Source organism: Anas acuta, chromosome 3 (genome assembly GCF_963932015.1).
Source record: "Anas acuta chromosome 3, bAnaAcu1.1, whole genome shotgun sequence".
NCBI lineage: Eukaryota > Metazoa > Chordata > Aves > Anseriformes > Anatidae > Anas > Anas acuta.
The window spans coordinates 20842148-20869346 of NC_088981.1; the positions used below are offsets into that span (position 1 = coordinate 20842148).

The following is a 27199-nucleotide window of genomic DNA, read 5'->3' on the forward strand; positions in this document are numbered from 1 at the left end:
GAAAGGGAGAGGAGCGACGAGGAGTATTATGCCAAAGAAGTTTACAAAATAGACATGCAGCCTTTTTACCCTGAAAGTAAGTCTTCTGTGTTTGTGCATGTGTGTGTAATTTTGCCCCCGAGGCTTGGCAGTGGCCACCACCTTGAAATACCAGCCCCGTGCATCGTATTCCTCCTTTTCTGCTCCAGTTCTCAACGTCTTAGGTGGTTACTTATAGGGTTTCTTTTAGGTGAGGGGGGGGATATGTATGTGGACAGTGTGGGGGGCTCAGCTGCCTCCAGACTCGCGGGATTTCAGACGCCCTCGAGTCACCCAGGAGCTCCGCAGGGTGCCTGCACTGCCCACCACCACCTACCTGAGCACGGCTGCCCCCCGCCTGGGATCCCGCTCCCTCCCCAGCACCGGCTCGGCTTCCCCGCAGCCCCGTGTGCAGCCTCCAAAAAGAGCCAATATCTTTCCACTGCTGTTGTTTCCCTTGGAGTGTCTGTATTGGGCAGGTTTCCATCTCTCCATAACTGAAAAGAAAAGGAGGTCTAGAAAAAAAAATAGAAAAAAATTCACCGCCAGCTTCCCTTCCCTTCTCTCTGCGCCCCTCCGGCACATTGTCCTGCAGACGCTGTGCAGATCAGTACTCGGAGAGGACAGAGGCACAGACATCCTCCCTCCTCTTCCAGCTGTAACTAGCCGCCCGGTTCAGTTCATGGGCGCTTTCATTTCAGGTACAGGAAAAGTTTTCCCTTCTGGTTAGCCTCGGTTCTTGGAACCTGTCTCAGCCCGTCTGCCTTTTTGCTGTTATTAACGACTTTCTGATGATCCACGCCACGTTGTGCACAGCAGAAGGGTACAAATGCTCTGTGCTGACCAAATCCACTTAGCGTGATTAATAATCGTAACGACGTGCCTTTTTGTTTTGGTAGTGAAGTTTAAGTGTACAGGGGAAAAAAAAAAAAAAAGAAGAAGAAAGAAAAAGCACTGTACTGCACTCCCTTAAAAGAATCTAGATCATCATCATACCCAGGAAAGTGAAATACCAGAAGCAGAAAATAACTCCACCATTCGCGTATCCAAAGTCGAGCCCGTACTCTTTTCATTTCGTTCCCTTCCCTCTCTCTTCCCTCCCCCGCCACTTGATGCCCTATATACTTACTGTCTGGTTTTGAAAAGCACGTACCTCTCGCTTAAATAGATAATGCAGCCATCTTGGTAACTTTATCTTAGAGTTTCTAATTGCATTTTCTCCTATTTATTTTTAGTTTAGCAAGTTGCAGCTCTGGGGCTTGCTCTGTCTTGCATGTGAGAGTCCCAGGATGCCAGCCAAGGTATCCGAACTCTACGATCGGTGCAGCTGCCTCCCTTTCTCCCTTTATTGTTAAATGACACCATCAGGTACAGGACACCCTGGCAGTCAGAGCCATTTTATTATTGTAATTATGGCACCATCCCTAATAGCCATGATAAATACACTCCACCCTTGTTACCCTGAGGGAAGAAATACTTTTTAAAAAAAATGTCTATTTGGAGCCAAGTGGGTATGAGCAAGGAGGTGCCGTGTAATTCACAGCAATAGCGAGAACACAGAAACCGTGTCAGTTTTCTACTAGAGCATGCAGTAGGGTTTTGCTGGTGTAAGTCAGTGCTTTTGGTTTGCGACCTACCAGGTCACGTCCCGAGCAGAGTGATGAGCACCTCAGAGCAAAGGTTAGGGAGGCCGTTAGCGGTGGAACTGACCCTGTGGCTGTCGCTGAAGGTAAAGTGCCTCAGCACTGACCACACATCTGTCCTTTTCCCTGGCGTGAGCAAATGGCAGAGAATTGGTAGTCCAAAATACAGCCACAGACTTTCCAGAAAATTAAAATATCTGTGGTGTGTGACTTGGATGGCACTGACGAAAGAGGATCTATTTTTAAAACCTCGGCAGAGGCCAGATTTGTGCTGAAGGATCGATCGAGGTTTTGGAAGAGCAAAGGAGATTGCAGGTATCTACCAACAGAGTGCATCACAAGTTTGGGATCAGAGGGCCCTGCAGCAGCCGATCCAGTACTACTGTGCAAGTGCTGTTGCGAACATCAGAGTAAGTAGGTTAACTGTTTTTCCACTGCTCTCTAGTTATACTGGACGGAGTGAACCTTTCCAAAAAAGACAGCAAGGAAGAAATCGCTCCACCATATTTTAAAGGAAGATCTTGAAAGTGCAGGTCTGGCGGCCCTGGGTGCTTGCTGCGAGGCATTTCTGAGTGGATTTTTTTTTTAACTCTGCAGCTTCTGCTGTACTTGGGGGAGAAGGGGATCAGCACGGACGCACTGGAGGTCACAAGCTGCCGGGAGGAAGGCATGGGAAAGATCAGTGGTTCAGTTCTTACCACAAGTTGTTAGCGTTCAGCAACTGACTACAACCCAAGTATTACAAATATGCTCTAATTATACTCATAGTCAGCAATATATCACTACAGATTGCTGATAGGTCTTTGTGGGGCATTTTATAAAGTTCAGACTAAATATTTTTAGCAATGAGGAGATTTAAAAGGAAAACTATAAGAGATATTGTATATACCCTAAGGCATATTTTGTCTTAAATATTATCCTTGGCCAACTGTACTGTATAAATACAGTAAATATGAATAGAACTGGCAAGGTGCCAATCTCCTGGGATGAATTTTAGTCAAGAAGGTATTTATGGGATATAAATAATACTGTGTCAACATTTAAAGAAGGGATCTGATTAGTTTTGAATTTATTCATATTAATCTTTTCACATGCTGTTAGTTTAAGACTCAAAGTAGAGTTATGCTAAGGTTTACTGATAGTTTGCACTGAGGAAGTAAGGGGGCATCTGGCATCTGGCTTGACAGTCCACTTGAGGTTAAAGGCACATCTAGTATGGAAATATATGTGGAAATTCAGCAGTCTGGGGACTACCGGACCCAAAGCCAACTGACATGAAAAGCAGTGGCAGAAAAAATACTATAAAGAGTTTGTGAAAAAAACAAAGGCTTTTGTTTGTGAGGCATGCCTGCATGTGTTGTGCTTGCGACAACGTGGATTAGAGTCTGGGAGTTTAAATCTCTCCCAAGACTGGTTGGCAGCCAGAGGTCAAGTCATCTTAGACATTTTTATCAATTCCTCATTGATCGTCTGGGGCCTGATACCTAACCTAATTATCGATTTGAGGTTGAATAATCATCACTGCACTGAAAATAAACAGAAATTTAATGCCAGCACAGTTATGTATTACAGATTGCATTACTAGTGCATACCTGGAACACTAAAGAAAAAGAGGCAACACGTGTATGCAGGGGGTGGAGCCCAATTCTGTAGTTTTTATTCATAGCAAGTTTTATCACAGTCAATGAATTGGTCATTACTGATGGCTTAAACCTCAGTCATGTGTATTTTCAGTGTGCTGCATGGTGGGAGATGGGTCAGTCAGGACTCAGTAGCTCAAGAAATCACAGTTCTGGGCTTGGTCCTGGTTTTGCATAGATTTTGGACTGTGTTAGTATGCTGTTGCCTCCCCAGCTTCCCGCCTGAGGTTGGTGGTAGGATTTGTCATTTTGGGAGTTCAGTACCATGAATATTGCTTTACACAGACTGTCATTCTCCTGAGCGTTTACCTAATGAAAGACAACATTATAAACTGACTGGGCACAATGACATGCTTCTACTTTATCAACAAGGACTCGATTTACCAGTAATTATATGTATGTGGGCTCCTTGTCTGCAGGGTACAAGAGCTGCTGGTTCAGGAGCAGCTCTGGCCTCCCAGCACCACCAGCATCATCACCATGACATGAACAGCTACAACTGTGCAGCTCACGTGTGTTTGCATTTAGCAGAACAGAGAACTTAATCTTGCAGGATTTCCTATTTTGTTAATGATACAGAAAGAGTCTTAGGAGGAGCAGTGTAGTTTAAAACCAAGCTGTGCTGACCTTACGGTAGGGCTCTGGAGCACCTCTTTGTAGGATGCCTACTGCACGTTCACCAGGCTTGCTGTCATTTGCACAGAGGACCTGAAGCAATGTGCGGGCTTCCCTGAGGAGAGACGTGGGAGGAACAGTTCCTTGTTCATGAATGGCACTTATTACAGTCTTCCTATGCAGGGATGTAGAAAACAGGAAATTGCAGATGGCTTTAAAAAGAGGCAGGGTTATTTTCTGGACAGTAGTCATCTACGTGCTAAGGGGGATAATAAAATAACATGCTGTGGTGTGCTAACCGAGTACAGCCGAAATCAAAGGGAGCTCTCTTCTTCAACTCCCACTCGTATCAAGCAGATGGTTGGGTGCAGCGTGTGTGTTTCCTGACTGCCTTCTGAATCATCAGTTACTTGCTGGGAGAGGGGGAGGTCATGGTCTGGCACGGTAAATCCACCTCATTGCATTTCTTGTGGAGGAAGAAGCCTACACCTCCAGAAATGCAAAAGACCTGTGTCCCACTACTTAGCTCTCACTACTGAAAGTTGAGAAGACCTGCAAGAAAAACGTGGAGCTGTTGTCCAAAGCTGTTGTCGCAGCCCTTCTTGTTTTTTATCTCTAACATCTGTTTTAAAGAGATACTTCCACCCTGTCATTTGTTGAGTGAAAAGGTTAGATGAGTATCACTGCCCCTGCTGCCCCCAGCCCGTTGGTGGTGTGAGAGTTTTACAGTACCAGAGGCCTACCTGGAAATGTGTACTTGTCTTCTGATGCTATGTGAAGCCCTCCCATAAATAACAGAGCTCAGGGCTGGAGATCTGCTGGGAATGCCCAGTGCTGGTGTTGCTCTTGCTGGCTCTGCTTGACTGTAGGACTGGGTAGGAATAAGCAATTGTGCCAAAACAACAGAGCACCATCTTAATCTTCATCAGCTGCCGCTTTTACCCGAAATCATCCTTGGTGCACAGCATGAGAACAACAGTGCATGACTGCATTATTTTGAAGTTGTAACTTCCAGGGTATTTCTGTGAGTGTGAGGCTCTTGCTTGCAAAATTGCTGAGCAAAAAGATGGATAAGGACTCTGGGCTATTGTCCTTAATGAACTTCTTCCGCAAGGTGCTGAAACACATGCAGAACTTCACATGCATGAATAGACTCATTAACACTAAGGTTATATGCGTGCCTAATTAGTTTCCTGAACTGGGGCCCGGTTTACGGGGGATGAGGAAAGCCAGACAGCTCAAATCCCTCTTACTTATTTGAAATCTGTCATTTAGGCATCAGAGCCCAGTCAAGAGGATATATGGTACAAGCTTTTTCATAGAGGAAAGAAAAGGCTCTTCAGTAGCCCTGTGATCCTGAAAAGGCCTTACCCTGTTGGGCAGCTGGCCACTTCTGCCGTTGCAGGGTCTCTGCTAGGCTGCTCCTGTTCTGCAAATGAAGAGGAAAAGCCCAGCGTATCGTGACAAAACAAGTCATTAGTAAAGGTACAAGTGTTTCCGTTCCTGTTGTGAAACTACATGCTGCACGTTTTTGAGCAGGCGGCTTTTGGCTGGAGAATGATGCACTCCCCAGGTATTACTTAATGCAGTGCTGTGCTGTGGATGTTTCAGCTGATTTGTTTAGGCTGAATTTTTTGTTTTGGTCATTTGTTTAGAGGAAGTTTGCATTTTGCCTTCCACCCCACGCTGTTGTTTGTTTATTTTTTGATCTGTGCCTAGACTGATGCCTAGCTCTCTCATTGCTATCAGTTGGCTTCCCGTAGCAGACCATCCAGAGCAGCTGTGGTTCTTGAAATGCCTCCCCCATGCTTGTCTTCACTGTCCTTGCTGCTGTTTAGTGACTGCAGCTGGGTACCGAGCCATACAAGAAATACAGCTAAGGAGTGTAGAGGAGAAACTCGAAGATTTGTCTGTGACAACAGGATGAGGGGTTGAAGAAACTTAGCATGAAGTGTTATGTTTTATCCTCTTCCAGTGTGACCAGTTGTTTTAGAGTTTCTGAATGACTCATGACTTCATTTAGTACTGTGGTTCTCCGAGCTCAAATAGCACAGGGTTAGCCTTGGAGAAATGAAGTGCTAGACCTGGCTTCGTTAGATCTGTCTGGTGAGCAGGTTTTTATGTGTTTTTGGTGCTCTGCAAGTTGGTCCAGAATAGAGAAGTTTCATCTTTGGGTAGCAGAGTGTCCTCTAAAAGGGTCAGGTTTTCTGAAGGGAACTGCGCGGCAGCTCATGCGTGCTGCTTGGAAAGCTCCCAGCTCCTCGTGAAGAGAGGCAGGTGGGGATGAGCTTGGTCAGCAGCACAGAGAGGCTGCTTGTTCACTATAAGGAGACAGGCACTGCTGAAATACCTCCAGTATCGTTGTATGGGTTCTCTAGCATCCATGCTTGGTTTTCAGGGGAAGCAAAACCTTGCAGCAGTCCCTGCAGCAAAGTTATGGCTCTGAGTGTTGGAGAGGACCTTGAGAACATCTCTCTGTCATTCAGGTTTTAATTTGAAAGATGAGAGCGTTTTGGTGTTATAACATGTTTTAATGCAAGAAAAACAATGCATGATATTTCAGTTTCCATAGGGTGGTCTCAATTCAAGTATCACAAAATTTCTAAAGATGTGTTGTTTTCTGTTAATCTTGGATTTATCCCTCTGTGTTTTAGCTTCTTTACACACAAAAGTTCATGCTCTTCAACCCCTGGCACACATTTTTCTTTTACTTGTCTTGTGAAAATATTTCTTTTCAAATAAGCATTATAGGTTGCATGTAAATAGAGTACTGTATTACACTTCATCAAAAGCTGTAGCATCCTTTTAGGCAAGCTGAGGGGAGGCAAAAAGGGAAATGTTGTGATATTGACCTTTTGCTTTGTTTGTTTGGCTCCTTCCCACCATATCTAACCCACGCTGCACTGACAAATACCTCATCTGTCTTGACAGGCGAGTTCACAAATAGCTATTCATTCATAACTTGGAGCTGCTGTAAGGCTCCTTATTGATTGCTTAATTTGACAGTTGTGCGTTTGAACAGAGACTTTGAAGAAAGGACTGCAAAATGACCATATGTTCAGTCTGACTTTGTGAAAACCAGGAGGGAGGTCTTGTGTGAAAGAGGATACTGTACTTAAGTATGTATGTGTGCATGTGTGCATGCGCGCGCTCACGCGCGTGCATATATTTAAGAGCATTAAAACATCTGGTGTTGCCAAAGCCCAAATTGGAATGTTCTGGGAAGGATAATTTAATTTTTAGCTTCTGGATTCATTTCAGTGATGGTAATTTCAACACTTCCTGGGGAGAGTCTATCAGTGGTTATGTGCATCAAATGCAGCAGTAAATCTGTCATTCTTTCCATTTCAGTTTTTTGGTCTTACAACTTCGTTATTTTTCCCTGTTTGGCTGATGTTAGTATCCAATGTTTTCCCTGGCTTCATCTCTTTGAAACCCCTGCCTTGAATTTTGAAAGGCAAACTAAGCCTGCTGAAGTTCCTTCTATTGCTTGTTTTTGTTTACATATAGCATTTGCAATTCAGCAGCTAGCTCAGCTGGAATAGTGCTGGTAACTTACCTTTACTATAGTGATGATAGAGAGATAGCAATCAGAACATGCTGGTTTTCACTGGATGGGGAGTTGTGAGATGATCCAACAACCCCATGGGTGGACACTGTACTTAGGAGGGTGAGGTACTAGTAGGTATTAGCAGCCCTGACTCTTTTGAAGTGGTTGGAGAGTACCTAGCAATCCCATACTTGATGAAGGTTTCTGGGCAATAATATTTAATCAGCTTGAGCCTACCACTGTGCTTCCAGATAATTTCTTATACCCCAAAATTGGTCAAAGAGTAGCCCTTGCCTATATAGGCAAGCATTGTCCAATATAATCTATAAATTGTCTTTTGGGGGATGAACTGTGATAAACTGTGATGAAGAACTACAGGACTGTCCAGATGTGTACTAGGAAGAATAACCCCTGCAGAACTTTTGATCTCCCAAGTGGCATATAAACACAACTCAGCAAATTTACCCTTTTTGCATGCAGTGGTGGGCTAAAATAATGGCAGAAGAGTCTGGCAGGCACAGTGTGATGAGGGTCTGGTGTTCACTGCTGGCAGGCTGCATCTCCTTGTCCCACCTCTGTTTGTTTCCAGGGGTGGGTAGCCAAGCTGGGAGATGTTAATGCTGCCCTGTGAATGTAGTGACAGAGAAGCCACTCTTTCTTCCCTTTGTATCACAGCACCTAGCATTCACGCTTCAAGGGGCTGGTGCAGGAATCAGTCCAGTTGACTGGATCATATGACTTCATGAATACTCAGTAAGCAAAATTTATGGAGACTGGGGTCAGGTCCACTGACACATGTGATATCAGCAGTTTGTTTCTTTATCCATATGCCTACAGGCAATGCTTCCATAGGGGATATTTGCCCTCAGGGAAGGATAAACAGTGTATTATGTTCTCCAACACGATAGGATATTTTAATCTGCCTGGAGATTTGTTGGATCCATGCAGATCCTTGGTGTTCTCATTCTTGCCCAATCTCTGAGCGATCCAGCCCAGTTTTTTTGGCTGTCATAGTTGGCTCTGGGCCTCCCTGGCAGAGCAAGGACTATATATGTCTTGTGCCAATCACTGCTCCATATCATTTTTTTTCCCTGATGCACGCTTTGGAAGTGAAGTAGCCACATTTCAACATTGAGGTCCGCTGAAAGATGCCTGTATGTTTCATTTGTTGTGCTTGTTACGTGTTTACCTAGCATATAATGGCAGGCTGTTGCAGCAGACAGTACATACAGCTTTGGGTTTGCAAGTGAGAAACAAAGCTTTCTTGAAAATAAATCTGCTGCTCTGATCTGGTGGTGCGATAGGAACTGAGAGGCTCCCTGCCAGGATATACAATTTGGAAAGCAAGGGAGCTAAGTGAGCAGCTTAGTCTCATTTAGGATGGACTCGAACAGATTGCTGGGGGTATGAGCTGTCTCTCCCTCTTTTAATCTGGATTCCTCCATTGCAGCTTACATGTCTCCTCAATGCTAGGAGCAATGTATTTGGAAACTTCACATCCCCCTTGCAAATGAGGGAAGAAAAGAGCCCCAAAAGGATATAGAAAAAGAGATCTTTATAAAGGTGGCCAGAGGCTGAGTTACAACACTATCATGTGTCTGAAGGAACTTACCTCCTTCCAAGTTGGAGTCCTATTATTTACCCACTTTATTGGGAGACTTAATTTTCTCTGGCTGGAAGTGTATTTGTTGAGGTAGAGTCTGGAAGGGAATCTGCCTAATGCACACTTGCCACAAGGCCAGCTATACATGTGATACAGCCAAACCTTTCCGTTTTTCTGCCTTTTGAGAGTATGTTCCCCAGATTAAGGGCCCTGGTCCAAAGCCTGCTGAAAACACTGGAAGTCTTTCCATTGACTGCAAAACTCTTTGGATCAGACATTAAGTGCTGTTCCTTTGTTTCAGAGAACAGACACATCTTCAAGATATATTGGGACACATTACTCTGCTATTCTGCATAAGGCTTTGCAAAAAAAAAAAAAAGCTTTTAAAAATAAACACCTTAGTAGCTTATTGATAGAAGCATTTGATGGCAGATGTCATCTGGGAACAGCATATGGCAGCAATATGGCAAGAATTGCAGAATAGGAGGCATGAGTTCATGTCCTGTACTTCCTGGGTATTCCACACCTCCCCCTATCTAAAATAAATGACCATATGACTGCAAAGGTCTTGGCAAATAAACATGCCATGATATATGTCTATCACCCTCCCCACAGTGAGTTTTTGTCTAGAAGCTCATCACTCCACATCCAGAGGCTTCTTACAAACAAGGATAAAATCAGACCTTGGCGCCCAGAGCAGGGGGGAATCTGAAGGCTGTGAATAAGAATGTGGCAAATCCCTAAGCAATGGACTGTAAAGAAAGGTCAGGCCTAAGCCAACAAGGTGTTTTTATGTTATCAATAAAATCTTGAAAGTCAGTTCTGAATAGATCCAGAGCCAGGAAAACAACTTCTGAAAGTCAATTTGCTGCATGATAAATGCTGAGTTTACAAGCTGGAAAGCCAAGTAGTTTGGGAACAAGAGCTGTGCTTATAGCATGGAAGCGCATGTGGTTTTACATTAAGCCTTTCTGACTTGGTATGTCACAAAGTGCCTCATGAAATAATGAGTTAACTTCTGAGGTACTTTTTTTTTTTTTTTACGTGGATGAAAAGTTAGAACAAATTAATTTTGAGTTGGTAAAGCCACTCCAGATTTTTCCCTGTGTTGTTGAAACCGGAATCTGTGCAGTGATTGTTTAGGCAAGCAGAACTGTCATTGTGACTGGGATTTTAAGAAGCACCTAAAGGAGTTAGGAATTTCTCTCCTGCTGGGTCCTTCGTAGCCTTTTAGAATCCTAGCCTTTTATGTAGATAAACCCTGAGTCAAGTAAACCTGCTTTGCTGATTAGAAATGTCCTGAATGCTGTTTTAAATCATGTTTGTACTACATATTTTTCAAGCCTGGGAAGACTCAACAGCCTCCACAGGTCTTATAAATAAATAAATAAGAGGCAAGAGAGAAAAGGAAATAGAACTTGGTATTTTATCTAAGAAAATCATCCCTATTGTGGCACTTCCTATGTCATTTTGGAACAAGACTTCATCTCAATTTGGTATGGCATAAAAACCACACCAAAAGGGCTTGAGTCTTATTTAATATAAGGCAAATTACAGTCACAGAATGTGAAATGCCTTAGTGTAATGACAGCCAGGCCTGCAAGCAGGTTTTTGAGTGAACCTTAGTATTACCTCTCAACTGAAGTATATGCTCCCTTCAGAGGAGACATTCTGCTTGAGATATAAAGTTCCAGGTCTGCTCATAACTAATGAGCACTGTACTGTGCCTTAGGAAGGATGAGACTCACGTTGCTCTAGGAGGCTTTGAATGGACCATGACCAATTAAAAAGCTGGATGCTACCTTGATGGTCTTTCATTCTTCCTATGTGTGTTTTCCAGGCCATAGAATTTATCTGAATTAATTCCTTTTTAAAAGGGTCTCCAAATAACATCTGGTAGATTTTTCCAATGATTAATTATATTCATTAGGAACAAGAATCTTGGTGTTTTAAGTTGTTGAGCTATAAGTTCTAGCCTTTAATGTGGTTTAAATCCTCTCTTGCTATTTCAAAGACTACTGTCAAATTTGTGTCCATTATGTGGGCACCTGCAGGAGAAGGAAGTTTGGTGGATAGTTGGGGCTGTTGATCTGCTTGAGGGTAGGAAGTCTCTTCAGAGGGATCTGGATAGGCTACGTCAATGGGCCAAGTCCAATTGCATACTGTTGAACAGAGCTACGTGCTGGGTGCTTCCCTTAGGTCATAGCAACCCCATGCAGCAGTACCGGCCTGGGGAGGAGTGGCTGGAAAGTTACCAGGCAGAAAAAGACCTAGGGGTGCTGGTCAACAGTCAGCTGAACATGAGCCAGCAGTGTGCCCAGGTGGCCAAGAAGGCCAGTGTCATCTTCGCTTGTATCAGAAATAGTGTGGTCAGAAGGAATTGGGAAGTGATCAGGAAGACCAAGCAGATGAGGCCCTCTATAGATAGAAGCAGCTTGTTCACAATCCCTGATTCTCATGGAGGACTTCAACCACCCCAATATCTGTTGGAGGGACAGCACAGTAGGGCATAGGCAATCCAGGAAGTTCTTGGAATGCATTGATGATAACTTTCTTCGCCAAGTGTTGGAGGAGCCAATGAGGAGAGGTGCTATGCTGGACCTAATTCTCACCAACAAGGAGGGCATGATGGGAAATTTAAAATTCAAGGGTGGATTTTATGATCTTCAGGGCACACAACAAGCTTGTAACCTGCACTTAAGGAGAGCACCTTGTCCTCTTCAGGGATCTGCTTGGTAGAATACTGTAGGCCAAAGCCCTGGAGGGAAGAGGGGCCCAAGAAAGCTGATTAATATTCAAGGATCACCTCCTCCAAGCTCAGCAGCAATGCATCTCAACAAAGAGGAAGTCAGGTAGAAACACCAGGAGGCCTGCATGGATGAACAAGGAGCTCTAGGCCAAACTCAAGCAGAAGAATGAGGCCTACAGAGGGTGGAAGCAAGGACTTGTAGCCTGGAAAGAAAACAAAGAAATTGTCCAAGCAATCAGGGATCGGGTTAGGAAAGTGAAGGTCCTTTTAGAAGTAAATTTGACCAGGGACATTAAGGGCAACAAGAAATGCTTCTATAGGTACATCGGTGTTAAAAGGAAGACTAGGGAAATTGTGGGCCTACACTGAAACGAAACAGAAGACCTGGTTACCCAGGATATGGAGAGGATATGGAGAGGGCTGAGGTACTTAATGACGTTTTTGCCTCAGCCTTCACTGGCAAGTGCTCTAGCTATGTAGCTCATGCCCCAGAAGGCAAATGCAGGGACTGGGGGAATGAAGAACCACCCATTGTAGGAGGGGATCAGTTTCAAGACCTCTAAGGAACTTAAAGGTGCTCGAGTCATCAAATCGTAGAATGGTTCTATGTGAGACACCTCTCACTAGACCATCTTGCTCAAAGCCCCATTCATCCTGGCCTTGAACACTTGATGAGGCATCCACAACTTCTCTAGGCAACCTGGTCCAGTGACTCACCACCCTCATAGCAAATAATCTCTTCTTAATGTCTAATCCAAGTCTACCTTCTTTTAGTTTAAAGCCATTCCCTCTTGTCCTATCACTGCACTCCCTGAAAAGGAGTCCCTCCCCAGCTTTCTTGTAGGCCCTCTCTAGGTATTTGACCTGATGCGATATGTCCACAAGTCCTGAGGGAACTGGTGTTTTTAGTTGCTAAGTCACTGTCCATCCTGTTTGACAAGTTGTGGCAGTCCAGTGAAGTTCCCACCGACTGGAAGAGGGGAAACATAACCCCCATTTTTGAAAAGGGAAAAAAGGAAGACCCAGCAAACTACAGCCCTGTCAGTCTCACCTATTTGCCATGGGGGATCATGGAACAGATTCTCCTGGAAACTGTGATAAGTCACATGGAAAATAACGAGCTGACTGGTGACAGCCAACATGGCTTCAATGAGGGCAGATCATGCCTGACAAATCTGGTGGCCTTCTACAAGTGGGTTACAACATTGGTAGATAGGGGAAGAGCAACTGACATGATCTACTTGGATTGTGTGAAGCATTGGACACTGTTCCAAATGATGTCTTTGTCTCTAAATTGGAGAGATGTGGATTTGACAAATGGACCACTTGGTGACTAAGGAATTGGTTGGATGATCACACTCAAAGAGCTGTGGTCAACAACTCAATGTCCAAGTGGAGATCAATAATGAGTGGTATTCCTCAGGGATCAGTGTTGGGACCGGCACTGTTTAAAATCTTTATTGGTGAGATGGACAGTGGGATCAAGTGCATGCTCAGCAAGTTCGTGGATGACACCAAGCTGAGTGGTGTGACTGACATGCTCAAGAAAAGAGATGCCATCCAGAGGGATCTGGACAGGCTTGAGAGGTGGACCTGTATGAACCTCATGAAGTTCAACAAGGACAACTGTGAGGCCCTGCACCTGGGTTGGGGCAATCCCAAGCACAAATACAGGCTGGGTGGAGAGTGGATTGAGGCTAGCCCTGAGGAGAAAGACCCGAGGGTGTTGGTTGACGAGAAGCTCAACATGAGCCAGGTATGTGCACTTGCAGTCCAGAAAGCCAATTGTATCCTGTGCTGCACCAAATGAAGCATGGCCAGCACATCAAGGAAGATGATTTTCCCTCTCTACTCTGCTCTTCTGAAACCCCACCTGGAGCAATGCGTTCAGCTCTCAGGCCTCCAGCACAAGAAGGACATGGTCCTGTTGGAGCAAGTCCAGAGGAGGGCCACAAAGATAATCAAAGTGCCGGAGCACCTCTCCTATGAAGACAGGCTGAGAGAGTTGGGATAATTTAGCCTGGAGAAGAGAAGGCTCCAGAGAGACCTTACAGAGGCCTTCCAGTACTTGAAGGGGACCTACAAGAAAGCTGGGGAGGGACTCTTTGTCAGGGACTGTAGGGGTAGGACAAGGAGTAATGGTTTTAAACTACACAAGAGTAGTTTTAGATTAGATAGAAGGAAGAAAGTCTTTACTATGGGGTAGTGAGTCACTGAACCATGTTTCTCAGAGAAGTTGTGAATGCCCCATCCCTGGAAGTGTTCAAGGCCAGGTTGGATGGGGCTTTGATCAACCTGGTCTAGTGGGACGTGTCTCTGCTCATGGCGGGGTGGGGTGGGAATTAGATGATCTTTAAGGTCCCTTCCAACCCAAATCATTCTATGATGCTATGATTGTCCGTCTGTGCTTAGCAATGGTGAGACTGTACCTTGAGTATTGTGATCAGTTTTGGGCCCCTCACTACAAGAAGGATATTGAGCTGCTCAACAAGGCAGCATAGTGCAGAGAAAGCATCCAAGCTGATGAAAGAACTAGAAGATATGTTGAGGAACAGCTGGGGGAGCTGTGACTGATTACTCCAGAGCAGAGGAAGCTGAGGGGAGACCTCATTGCTCTTTACAACTACATGAAAGGAGGTTGCAGTGAGGAGGTGTCAATCTCTTTTCTGCAACAGAATACAAGGAAACTGTCTCAAATTGTGCCAGGGGAGATTTAGATTGGATGTTAGGAAGAATTTCTTCATGCAGAGGGTGGTCAAGCATTAGAACAGGCTGCCCAGGGAAGTGTTGGACTCCTCATCCCTGGAGGCATTTATGAGACGTGGGTATGACAGTAAGAGATGATGATGTTTGGACGTGATGATCCTGAAGGTGTTTTCCAACCTGAATGTTTCTATGATTTTGCTGTGAGCAAGCTTCTTGGCTCCTAGAAGACCCAGAAATGGGGCAGCCTTAAGCACAGTGTGGGCTGCTTTACCCAGCTTTGGGTATGTTTCAGATCCTTAGAGTTTTTTTTGAGCCAGTTTTTAAGTTTAATATGCTGTACTGCTTGAGACACTTCCCAGCCCCTTTGTAGTCATTCTCACAGCTCCTCTCTGAAACTCCTTTGGTCCACTCATATACTGCTGGGATTGTGGACAACAGTATTACAGAGTATTTCAGCAGTGATTGCGCTGTAATCACATTCATATTACGGTCTCTCTGTTCTTATTCATTATTCCGCAATTTATACAGCTAATTTCAGTAGTAGAGCTGGGAGCTCTGCTAGGAGAAATAGAAATGCATATTTGGCTAGTTATCCACTGGGGCCCTCCCCTCCCCAAATCTTTTCAGACACATTGACTCTCAGGATGAAATCCCCTACTCTGTAAGTATGATCTAGATTCTCTCTTCCTAGGGTTATATTTTTTATATTGATTCAACTGACATTTACATCTTCATATCTATATGTACCAAGCAATTCAATTCACTGGTATTTGTGATGTGTTATCTTCATTATTTGTCACGTCCCTGTAATTATTTCATCTGCAATTGGTTAATAATGGCTTAGTTTCCTTCCAGGTCACTGATAAAAATATTAAATAGTAGAAGACTGTAAAATGAGCCTTATGGGACCTTGTTAGAAGCCTGTCTCTCAATAGTGGTTTCCTGTCTACCATTATATTTTGAGTCTCATAAAAAAAGCATGGCTTTGATTCCTTTACTGCATGGCCATGTTGATGTCCTGCTGTTCCTGCTTCTTAATGAAATCGTCATGTAACACCAGCTTAAATGTCTTACAGCTATGCAAGTATATTATATTAAAACACTTGTCTTATCAACAGGACTACCAGTCTCACTCACTAAGACCCTGGACCAATGGTATCTGTTTTTGTGTTGTTTATAGTCCTTCAGTTCCTATGAGTTGATTCTGATTCCTGTACTTTGCATATTAAGTCTCGGATCAATATAAAGCTGACTGTATGTGTGAGATAGCATTTATTACCCTGTTTAGGCACTGTATATTAGCAAATACGTTTCTTCAAATACAATCCTTAAAATATTTTCAGGGATCTATTGAGAGACAGTTTTAATGATTTAGATAGTTCCTTGAACAGCTCTTTACAAATCCTTTTGCAAGTTATTTGGTCTTGCTCATTTCACAATGTCTGATTGTAGTAGCTGTTGTTTTAAGATCTTTTGATTTGCTGCTGGAACAAAAAAAAATATCTTTTAAACTTAAGGCTGCCTGTCGTTTTTATCTACAGAAGCGTATTTCATATTTCTGTGCAATTAACTTCAGCAGTTTTTATCATGTACTGAATGAATGTCATTATTAAACATCATTAGTACTTATGTAAATGTCCTCTTTAAATTTCTTGGCCATGAAGCTTTTGTGCCCACTTCATTTTGCCTTGGCTGCTCAAGGGTTGGATTCACAGGGTTAAAAACTGGCTGGGTGGCCAGGCCCAAAGAGTCATGGTGAATGGAGTAAAATCCAGTTGGAGGCTGCTCACTAGTGGTGTCCCCCAGTTCTTTTCAATATCATTATCAATGATCTGGATGAATGCACCCTCAGTATGTTTGCAGATTACGCCAAGTTAGGCGCAAGCTGCTCAAGTGTAGGAAGGTTCTGAAGAGGGATCTGGGTAGGCTGGATCTGGATAGGCTGAGACCAGCCGTATGAGGTTCAAAAAGTGCCAGGTCCTCCACTTGGGGCACAACCCCAGGCAACACTACAGGCTGCAGGAAGAGTAGCTGGACAGCTGCCTGGCGGAAATGGTCTTGGGGGTACTGGTCAATGGCCAGCTGAATATGAGCCAGCAGTGTGCTCAGGTGGCCAAGAAGGCCAGTGTCATCCTGGCTTGTATCAGAAATAGTGTAGTCAGCTGGAGCAGGGAGGTGATTGTCCCTCAGCTCTGATGAGGCCACACCACAAATACTGTGTTCAGTTTTTGGCCCTTCACTACAAGAAGGCCATTGAGGCCCTGGAGCATGTCCAGAGAAGGGCTACAAAGCTGGTGAAGGGCCTGGAACACAAATCCTGTGAGAAGCAGCTGGGGGAGCTAGGGTTGTTTAGCTCGGAGAAAAGAAGGCTCAGGGGAGACCTTACTGTACTTTACAGTCACCTCACTATAAGGTGATTGTAGTGAGGTGACTGTAAAGTACTACTTCTACTTTAAGGTAGGGATTGGGTTCTTCTCCCAAGCACCAAGTGATAAGACAAGGCCTCAAGTTGTGCCAGGGGAGGTTGAGGTTGGATGTTAGAAGAAATTTCTATACTGAAAGGGTTGTGTGGCATTGGAATAGGCAGCTCAGGGAAGTGGTTGAGTCACCATCCCTGGAGGTCTTTGAGAAACATGTAGATATAGAACGTAGTTGCATAGTTTAGTGGTGGACTTGTCAGTACTAGGTAAAATGTTGGACTATATGATTTAGAGGTCTTTTCCAACCTGAATGATTCTTTGATTCTCTGATTTTCTCATCTGTTATCTGCAGATCTTATTTTCTGATGTATAGTAGTTCTCAGCAGCTTTTACTTTTGCTTGTAATGTTGTGGGTTTTAATTTTATCTTCTTGTAGTTGCACTCAGTTTCTGTCTCAGACAGTTTTCTGACCTGAGAGGTCTTATACAATTCCACAATCAACAAATGTGGTTGAAAGGTGCCTAAAATAAGAGGTCTTTAGAAACCATCTGATCAGAGAGTTATAATACCTCATCAGGAATGACATATAAAGGCCTGACCTAACTAAATTGGATGCCCTTGTACTGGTGGGAGAGTTACTTCCTACAGCTCCTAACTCTGGGGTAGGAAGTACGTGGTAATGATATATGCAGCACTCGTGAAGTCAGCAGCTCTACTCTGAAAAGAGTAATAAATTGGATGCTCCAGTTGTGAGGTTAGTTCTGTGGCAAGAAATTCTAAGTTTGGAAGACAGATAGTGTTTTCAGGTTTCTTTTTCACATTCATTAGCACGAGGTATAGGAGAGTTGTAAGTCACCGACTTGGCTAGTGACTCCATGTTGCAAAGCAGTCAGTGGAAAGGCAATCCCACACTGGTATCAGAGCCCTTAGTCTGTAAAGAATGTGCTATAAATAGTGTAGGTGGCAGGATGGATCATAATTCATCCCAGCAATTAGGACTTACTTAAAGGACCTTGGAATACCTATACTTAAATAATAATTGATTTTCTCTTTGAGTCTGTTCTCTTGAAGCTAAACTGAAGTCAATTCTAGCACATATCTTCAGGAAATAATCGTTTTTTGACATGTTACTCTATAAAGCAGAATAACCAGCTTTTTGAAAGTAATCTTCTGATAGCCAGGATTTTATATCATGACTTGGGGCCAGTTGTACATAAAGCTCTTCAGATAAGCTCCTAAAGGCTCTGTTCCTTTGTTCTGCAGTGTTCTGCATTGCTCCATGTCCATCTCCATCTCCATAGCACTCTCAGGCCTCAGTGAGCAGCCATAGTCTGTGAAACATTTAGGGATCTTTAGAAAAGAGCTGACTGGGAGCTGCCTAGACTAGTTTGGGTGAAAAAACAGAGATGAAAGCTAAACACCTCCATTTGGGCAGGCAGGTGTGCATTTCCTGCATCCAGTCAGCTTAGGGGCATTAATTTCTGCAGGCTGGGGAGCTCTCCTTAACAAAGGATTACCTTCTCTGAGCTTTTCTATTCCTGGTTTGTACTGGAGCAGGGTGTAAATCATTTTAATTGCAGTTATGGTTATGAAGCAGGAAAGATTGCCTGATTTTAATGTGGTTAAAAACTTTCACTTCCTTCTGTCTCTAACATTCATCTGTTACCCACTGTCTTTATCTTAATCATTTAAAGATGTCTTGTCAGTGCTTTCAGTCTGTGCATCTTGAATTCTCTGCAACACAAAAAAATGTACAGTTTTCTTTTGGCTTTCCTTCTCCATTACATTTTAGTTCTTGTATAATCCTTTTTTTTTTCCATCTCTCCTCCCCTTCTCCCCCCCCTTTTTTTTTTGTTCCCCAGAGTGGAAGAGTTGGACAATCCAACCTGCTTTTCTTGAAAATGACTTGCTTTCATTTCCTCCTCCAGCCAGGGAATAGTTTGGAAACGCTGTTCCCTGGACCCTTGGCTGAGCAGGAGAAGGCAGCCAGCTGCACAGCTTGCCAGGGGAACAGGAGCGCTTCCTGGCAGAGGTGGGGCGAGAGGAACAGAGCCTGTGCCGTGGGACTCGCTTTCATCTCCTCCACTCTCTGCAAGGCAATACTGAAATCTCCTGACTGCTTTTATATCTTCCAGTTCAAATAGCTGAGCAGTGACACCCACTGTTTTATTCTTTTTTTTTTTTTTTCCCTTTTGTTCTTCCTCCCCCCCCCCTTTTTTTTTTTTTTTTTTTTAATAAAAAGGAGCTACTTGATCTTATGAATAGTAATAGATGAAGAAATATTGGTCAGTGCTGGATAATCCAGAGCAAGTTTGTATGTATGATTTTCAATAAGGGAGGATGGGCACTCCCATGTGCCTGGTCACCATCAGTATTGCCTTCAGTGAATGCCCTGTTTGTATAATCATGCACATATGATTCTTGTGTTACAAATAGGATCTAGGTCTATGCTTTGTTCTGCCTCATCATATTTAGGATTAGATGCATACTGTAACATTCTGATTCCTCTGTGTGTTTGTATGCACATGCAGATACACATATATATGTTCTTTTTTGAAATTCTGGAGACATTTGGATGTGTTTGGTTGGTTCTGGAGCCCTGAGTATTGCAGGATATCTGAGCCCTTTTGCTGAGGTGAAGTGCTGGACTGGAGGAGTGCTTCAGCACTGTATTTGTATTTAGTGACCTGCAAACCAGTTGATATCAGCAACATTGCAAATCCTTTATTTCATGGATTATTCTTTGAAATGAAGTTTTGCAGATTTCTTGGTAAAACCCAACTAAACCCAATTCCTTGGTCTCCATTGTTGGGGTCTTTATCAGAAATATACGAGAGAGAAGAGTTCTCTTCTACACCTCTGGGAAGCTTTGAAGCATCCTTTTTCATGGATTCATCACAGACATGTTTTAGAAAAGGTCCTGATGTGAAAATGACTACTATGGAGAATGCTTTCTGCGGTTTGCCTTCAGGTCTGACATATCTAAATCTGTCAGTTTTCTCTTATGTTTTTCCTAAGGCATTTCACAGAGATCTGGAGATGCCATGGATTCTCATGCTGCCTTTGTAAGTGATATATTTACCTGATTCTCTGCTGGTTCAGCTTTTATTTTGAGTGAAGTCAGCAAATGATGAGAGGTTCTTGGCATAAGCTAAAGTCACAAGTGACGGAACCATTCATGACAAAAAGTAATTCATCTGAGGAACTGATTGTTACACTAGCATCAACAGTGACAAAGGAAGCCTCGGTGTCACCATGAAGACATTTTCCAAGGGGTGGGGTGGAGCTGGGGAGCAACAATTTATTTGATACATGGAAGGGGTTTTATTTACCTGTTACTGTGAAATTCTGGATATGGTGAGCTGAGCTTTACACACCTCTAGATTGGATTGACACAATTTGTGCTCTTGAGGTTGGACTTCAAAATTGCCCATGGCTGACTTGGCCAAAAGCATCCAGTACAACCCAGAGCAAAGACATCACATCTGTGCTGTGAAGACAGTGTTTTCTCAAATCAAAGTCTTTGTGGTAAGAATTCATGTTTCTGACTGGAAATTGGAAGAGCCTGGAATCCTTCTGTTTTAGAGACTTTGTTAATGTGAAGTAAGTATGAGAATACCCATTTTACCTTCAGCATTGTGAAGCAGTGGTACCATTTTTGGGTACTGACAGCCAAGCAGGTAGGCACAAGCACTCTTAGTTCAAGGGCATTGGCAGCTATGCTGGGTCATTAATAATTTTCTCATCACTTTTGACAAGGAATTTAAACTTTTATTGATGTCACCAAGGAAAAAAATGATGTGAAAAGGAGTCTTGTTCTTCTGTGACGGAAAAATGGAAAAAGAGAAAGAACTTCACTCTGTATATCCTTTCTATTTTTTTTTTCTCCTCCTTCTTATTGAGAGGTGCTAAGTAAAACATCCATGGATAGGAACAGTCCAGCTGGGGAGGCTATAACTGCCCACGTTTAGTGAGTCAGGTCTCTCCACAGCTCCTGTAACAGAGATCCTTTTCTTTGCTCCCATTCTGGTCCTGCTAGTGCATCAGCCAACTTTCACCCCATATTGCAGCTGCTGACAGAAAGGTTTTCTGATGTGAAGAGCCAAGGGCCAGCCACAATTTGTCCATGTATTTACAGGGATCATTTCACTCTAGTGGAAGTGCAGCCAAATATTTCTTGATAGAAACATGCTGCATCCATCTAACAACACTATCCAATTGAGGCTAAGTAAAGAACGCTGTAATATTTGTGTTACGGTAGTTGCTCAAGCCACAGTGGGAGATCAGGACCCTGTTGTGAGAGGCGCAGTTGATCTTGATGTACTTTTCCCAGCCCAACAGACCTTTCCATCTAAACTGACAAGCCAGATAAAGATGCTCCATGGTATAATCAGTTACACTGCCAGGGTCATGTGTGCTCAGAAAGAGGCTTTAATATGAACTAAAATATGTCTTCATGTGATAGCGTTCATCTTCTCATGTCTGTGCTAGTCCAGCATGCTTATCTTAGGAAGCAATTGTACATCAGAAATGGAGAAACTTCACGTGCCACTGGTGTTTGTTTTGTTGTTGTTTCCTTTTTCAAGGCCAGTCATTAATAATGACCTTACAGCTCCAATAACTTATTTCTCAGCAGCAGCATGGTGAGTCTGAAAAGAGAAATTTAGAGTCAAGAGGATATTTTCCCAGAAGATTACAACAGTTATACTAGAGGTCAAACTTTTGGCTTCAGCTATTGGCCCATTTCATTTTAAATTTGAAATGCACATCAGGAAAAGCAGCAAGTTCAAAGTTTTGGATGAAATAATGCCAAAGACTAAGAAAGAAGCATATCATAGTAATTTTACTAAAACTTCACCATTACTCTTCATACTGAATATATTTATTTTCTAACAAGCTAACCCAAGATAATGAATCACCAGTGGAGGAAAGCAGTGTACAACATAGCATCATAATTTGGGGAATTCAAGACCAGGGGTTGGAGTATTAGTCATAATTATATGCGGTGTTATTCTAAGCATGGACTTAACAGTAATACCACAGAGATTTTGCTCTTTATGTTTGCATTATTACACATTTCAAATGTTTTGGTATAAATTATTTTAACACAGGGTTATCTCCTTATCTTAAGGAGCTGTTACAGTTTATTAGCTCTGTAGTTGCAGGACAGTTGCAGCAGGCTTTTAAATGGATTATGCAGGAAATGTTAAATGTTTAGGTTTGTCTGTATATCTGTATTTAATAGTATGTACAAGTCATTCCCACAGAAGAGGTTTTAGGAGCCTCTCCTTCACATGGGCTGCAACAGAAGCTTTCTGTGCTTGACAGCTTCAGCTCCCTGCTCAGAGCTGTTATTACCTTGCTGCACACTGGGCTAGGTTCTTGCTGGCTGGTGTGCAGCACTGTTTATGTTAGTGGAGTTGATGTATTGATCTGTGCCCTCTGGGACCTGACCTCATGACATACATTCCTGAATTACTTTGCATAAACATATCTGACGTATGTAGGTATCAATAGATGTATTCATAAAGCTTGTTCAGAAATGTAAGCTGTTTGCCAGCAGCCCGTTATCACAGAAGAAACACATAGCTGGAGTGACTTCAAGAATCTGCTCAGCTGGTCTTGCATTAGAAGAGGTTGTAGACTACAGCCATAATATTCCGGATAGATATTTGTGCAACCTTTTCCTAAAGCCTTCCAGTTGCCACCACAGCTTCCTCGTGCAACCTGTTCTAGAATTTCATTATCCTTAATGTCCAAAGGTTTTTTGTGACACCTGGCATAAATGTTCCTTGATGCAGCTTGGAGTTACGCAAGATTCATCCAGCATGGACCTGGAAAATGGATCATTCCCCTGCTTTTTGCAGCAGCTGTTGACATAGCCGAAGGTTCTTTTATTGTGACACCTTCTGTCTTCTCTTGTTTTGTCTGAGTCACACAAATTTACTTGTTAATTTGTGTTTTATTGCTCTGCAGAACCTAGTCAGATAGATGGTTCTCAGATGCTTTCTCAGTCCAGTTTTCCAGTCTTGCAGCCTGCCTACTTTTTTTTTTGTCTTTACAATATTTCCCCCATTTGCTAATGGGCATGTCAAGCGTCCAACTTACTTAAGTTAAGATAAATGTCATCTGTGGTTTCTCCACTATTTGCAAAGCTTGTTATCCAGTCCTGAAGGCATTTCAGGTTGTTTGGATGCTAATTGCTTTTGACAAGTCCATGTGAGCTGTTACTCAATTCCTTGTTTTCTTTCTTCTAGGTGCTAACAAGTAGTTCATTTGAATATTTTCCCACTCTAGTTCTGTCTTTAATTCCTCATTTTCCATTTTTAATAGATAGTATGTATCCTAACCCAGCCTTTTGCTATTACATACATGAGACTATATTCCATTTAAAACTATCTTTTCTCAAGTTTAAATTTTATCAAGTTTAATTGCTACTAGAAGCAACGAGGAACATTAAAATAGATAAGGGTTAATGTATTAATCTGTGGCAGAACTTTTCAAAAATCAAGGTAAGTCAAACATACAGTTCAGGTGTCCACAGTCCTTTGCATCCAAGGGTGTGTATTGGCCCTGTTTGTAAAAGGATAGCAGAATGGATAGCAGGTCTGAAACTGAATTACCTTACTGTGGGTCATGTGTCTGTGCCTCCAAGCTTGGCCTAAGCATGTCTGTTTTTACACTGTGCTGCAGCCCTTGTTCACCAAATGCTCAGTTGGCTTTGTAGCTTGCTCTGCACTTGAAGAACTGAGACAGACCTCAGAAATCACTTCTGTGGAAATAGATTGCAGTGGACTGACTTAATGATCATGTAAAAGCCACTTGCCAATTTTTAAGTGTTGCCATCACACTTTTTTTTTCTTTTAAATCAATCCAAGGCATATTAAGTAGCATTCTTTAGTATCTGTTACTCAGGAGTTTCTACAAATTCTCGCAGAAGCCTATCAGAGGAATAAGTATCAGCTCTGACCCCCCTGTCTAACATTTGCATCGCTGTTCCCTTTTTCAGATGGAATTGGGATTTAATGCCCTTTCAGAAATAGGAGCTATGAAGAGAATGGAGAAGTAACTTATGAGCATTTTTCTTCATCACTCTCACATCCCTGGAAGTGTTCAAGGCCAGTTTGGATGGGGCTTTGAGCAACCTGGTGTAGTGGGAGGTGTCCCTGCCCATGACAGGGGGTTGAAATTAGATGATCTTTAAGGTCCCTTCCAACTAAAACCATTATATGATTCTATGATTCATGCCCCTATTTTGAAACAACCGAATGAATTGAGAGTAACTTTTTCATACTCTGTTTAAGAAAGCAAAACACAGTGGTATCATCTTTCTGACTGAGTGCCCAACATTGGCTAGGTTTGCTATTCCAGATTATACAATTGATATTTATGAGAAACAACATATGACAAGTTCTTCAGCCTTTGCTTCTTTGGATAGGTACTGCTTGAGTTGTATGTTGCATGGCACCTGTCCCAGGTCTCCATGATAGTGGTGCTTCATATCCTCTGATTATTAATGGTTTCTGAGCACTACTTGTCGAGCGGCCTACACTTGATCCCATGGACTGTGTTACTTTGTAGACAAGCTCATCTTTTCTATCTTTCCTCTATTCCTTTTTGTTTCAGTCTCAGTGACCCATCTACTGTATCCATGTGTCCTTCCCTCCACCCTTGGGATGGCTGACAAGGGGGAAGAGGCATTATGTGTTTGCAGTGCTTTAGGCAAGAGATGACACAGTTTAATCAGAGATGTGTTTTATCATAAGCAGGTGTTGTTCACGTACTTAACAGCTTGGTATCTGATTTTCAAATTTAATTTGCATGATCACAAGCTAAATCCATAGCTCCCATAACTTCATGCAGTTGTGTTGTGATCACTGCAGGGGAACTGCCCTGATTTCTTTCAGCTGAGCAGAGTCTGCTTCCAGTGCACTCGCACAGCATTTCTTTTGATTCCTTCTTGAATTCAGTTGCAACATTTTAATTTTTATAATTGGCAAATCTTGAGGGTTGGTGTGCCATAGTTAATTACAAATGTTTACAGCGTGGTTCTGAGCCCTGGAGAACAAGGATTTGTAATGGATGTGTTAACACCTAGCCACAGGCTGTTTCCCACCCTTAACAACTGTGTGTGTTAAAACTTCCATTTTAACTTGTGGGAGTTTTACACATTTATTTAGGGGAAAGCTTCGCCCTTGTGGAGCCTCATGTGGTATGGCTGTGATACTGGTTCAAGGAGATCATTCCAAATTCACTAGCAGTGAAGTTATTTTATACCCATTTATGTGCTGCTTTGTGCATCTCATCTGAACACTCAAATGGTGATGTTGTGAACTTTGTTGTAATTGAAGACTGTTATCTGTTAATACTACCTATTGGTTCCCTTCCAACTCAGGATATTCTACAATCTACAGTACTATTCGCCATGCCATATACAGAGGCAGGGAAGCTTTTGTAGTCACCACTAACAGGAAACAAAAAAATCTCCCACAAACTTACAGGTGTTTCTGTGTGAGTAATCACTTATTGTTCCTTCCTTGTAGGCAATATTGATGAGAGTTCAGCTTTATACATACTAGGGTAGGCACAACAAAGAATTTGAGGATACAAATAATCTGCTTGGAAAGTGGTCTCTCTCTCCACCACTGATGGTGTGTCCTTTTTCATGTAGTCTACTTGTAAATGCCAAGTACACAAGTTTTTAGAAGTTACCATTCCCACTACATTTAGAGGCCCCGTGGGTTATTAATTTAAAACAGACAATTAACTGCCAGATGTAGCCAGGTGAAATATGGAACCATGTCAAACCAAGTAGAAAACTACATTGAATATCAAAGTCTAAGGAGATGCTATATTTGCATCATGTGCATTGTAAGGTAGTTTTTTGGGTTGGGTTGGGTTGGGTTGGGTTGGGTTGGGTTGTTTGTTTTTTTGGTGGGGTGGTTCTTTTACTTCACTAGACTCTTTCTGGTCCACTCCTCCTCTTGGTATTTACCATTGAAAGGCCGGGAATGACAATATATATACATATATATGTATATATTTTTTAAACAAAGCAATGCAGCAGTTCTATAACTTCTCTTAATGAACAGGGTAGATCCCAAGGGAATGGTGTTACTGCCATAAAAAGTGCTGTCAGTTTTTGATAATTATGGGCTTCAGATGTCTCTGCATGGTTGAATTTTGACTCATTCTATTGACTTTTGTACAGATATTCAATTTTTGTTGTATTTTATCAGGACTTTGGAGTATCTTTTATCAGGACTTTGGACTGTATCAGAATTTGGAGCCTATAGATCTTTCTCAGCTATAATTTCTGCCCGTTTTACCACAGCCCTAATGGAAAGAGATGTCCAGCACTGAAAGGAAGATTCTTGATGTGATCCCAGTTAATTTCTGTAGTAGCAGACTTATCTTAACCTTTCCTTGCAGTCTGAGAGCATATTATTTCTGCTGCAGTGTTGCAGCAAGAAATCATTTATCTGCCATATGCTACCAACTTCTGTTTTCTCCTTGCAATTCAGCCAGTATTAATCTCAGTCATTTTAATATTTGCATTTATTTCCTATTATGGTTTTGCTCTTTCTAGACTCCAGTAAAGCTTTTGTATATGTAAAAGAACCTATTGCCACTTCTGATTAAATTCAAAAGTGGTAAATATTTGTTCCTTGTTACTTGTCATGACTATAAGGTGATTAGCTGTTTTCCTATACTTCTTATCAGAATGTGTCATCCCATAGTATAATATTATCTGTGTATTCAATATATGAGGCCAGGAAAAAGGCATCACTGCCTTGTGATTATAGATTTGATTCTTATGTAAATTATGGAGACACCTCCATCATGATTTCTGAACTTCCACCTGAAATGTGGAACTTCCTTTTGATAGTAAGCTACCCTTGGGCTGGGTGTGGCTAGAATACACCTGAAGCATACCATGTTTTATGTAAATATGTATGATATTTCACCGTCACGTGTTCTTCTGTATCAGCATTTATAAGGACACTGCCTCCAGGGTATACAACCAGTACTTTAAACAAAATGAAACACCCAAATTCAACAAAAGCCCTCTGGACAATTCCCTGTTTCACAACCTACTTTCCAGCATGATTGGTATTCCCTCTGAATATGGTTCTTCAGAAGCTTTTCCCTCTGAATATGGTTCTTCAGAAGCTTAAGTATCCTGTGTAATCTGAGCTAGCACCATGTGACTAAAGCAATAAAAAGTATTTCTGGAGCCCTAATTCTGTAGACA

General features: G+C 42.5%; 1 protein-coding gene across 1 annotated transcript in view; it reads left to right on the forward strand.

Moving 5' to 3' along the window:
* Nucleotides 1-27199, forward strand: part of TGFB2 (transforming growth factor beta 2) — a 77032-nt gene that overhangs the window by 3246 nt on the left and 46587 nt on the right. The window contains exon 3 of the mRNA XM_068675083.1: nucleotides 6-76. Coding sequence (XP_068531184.1) covers nucleotides 6-76 — 71 coding nt within the window. The remainder of the gene's footprint in view (nucleotides 1-5; nucleotides 77-27199) is intronic.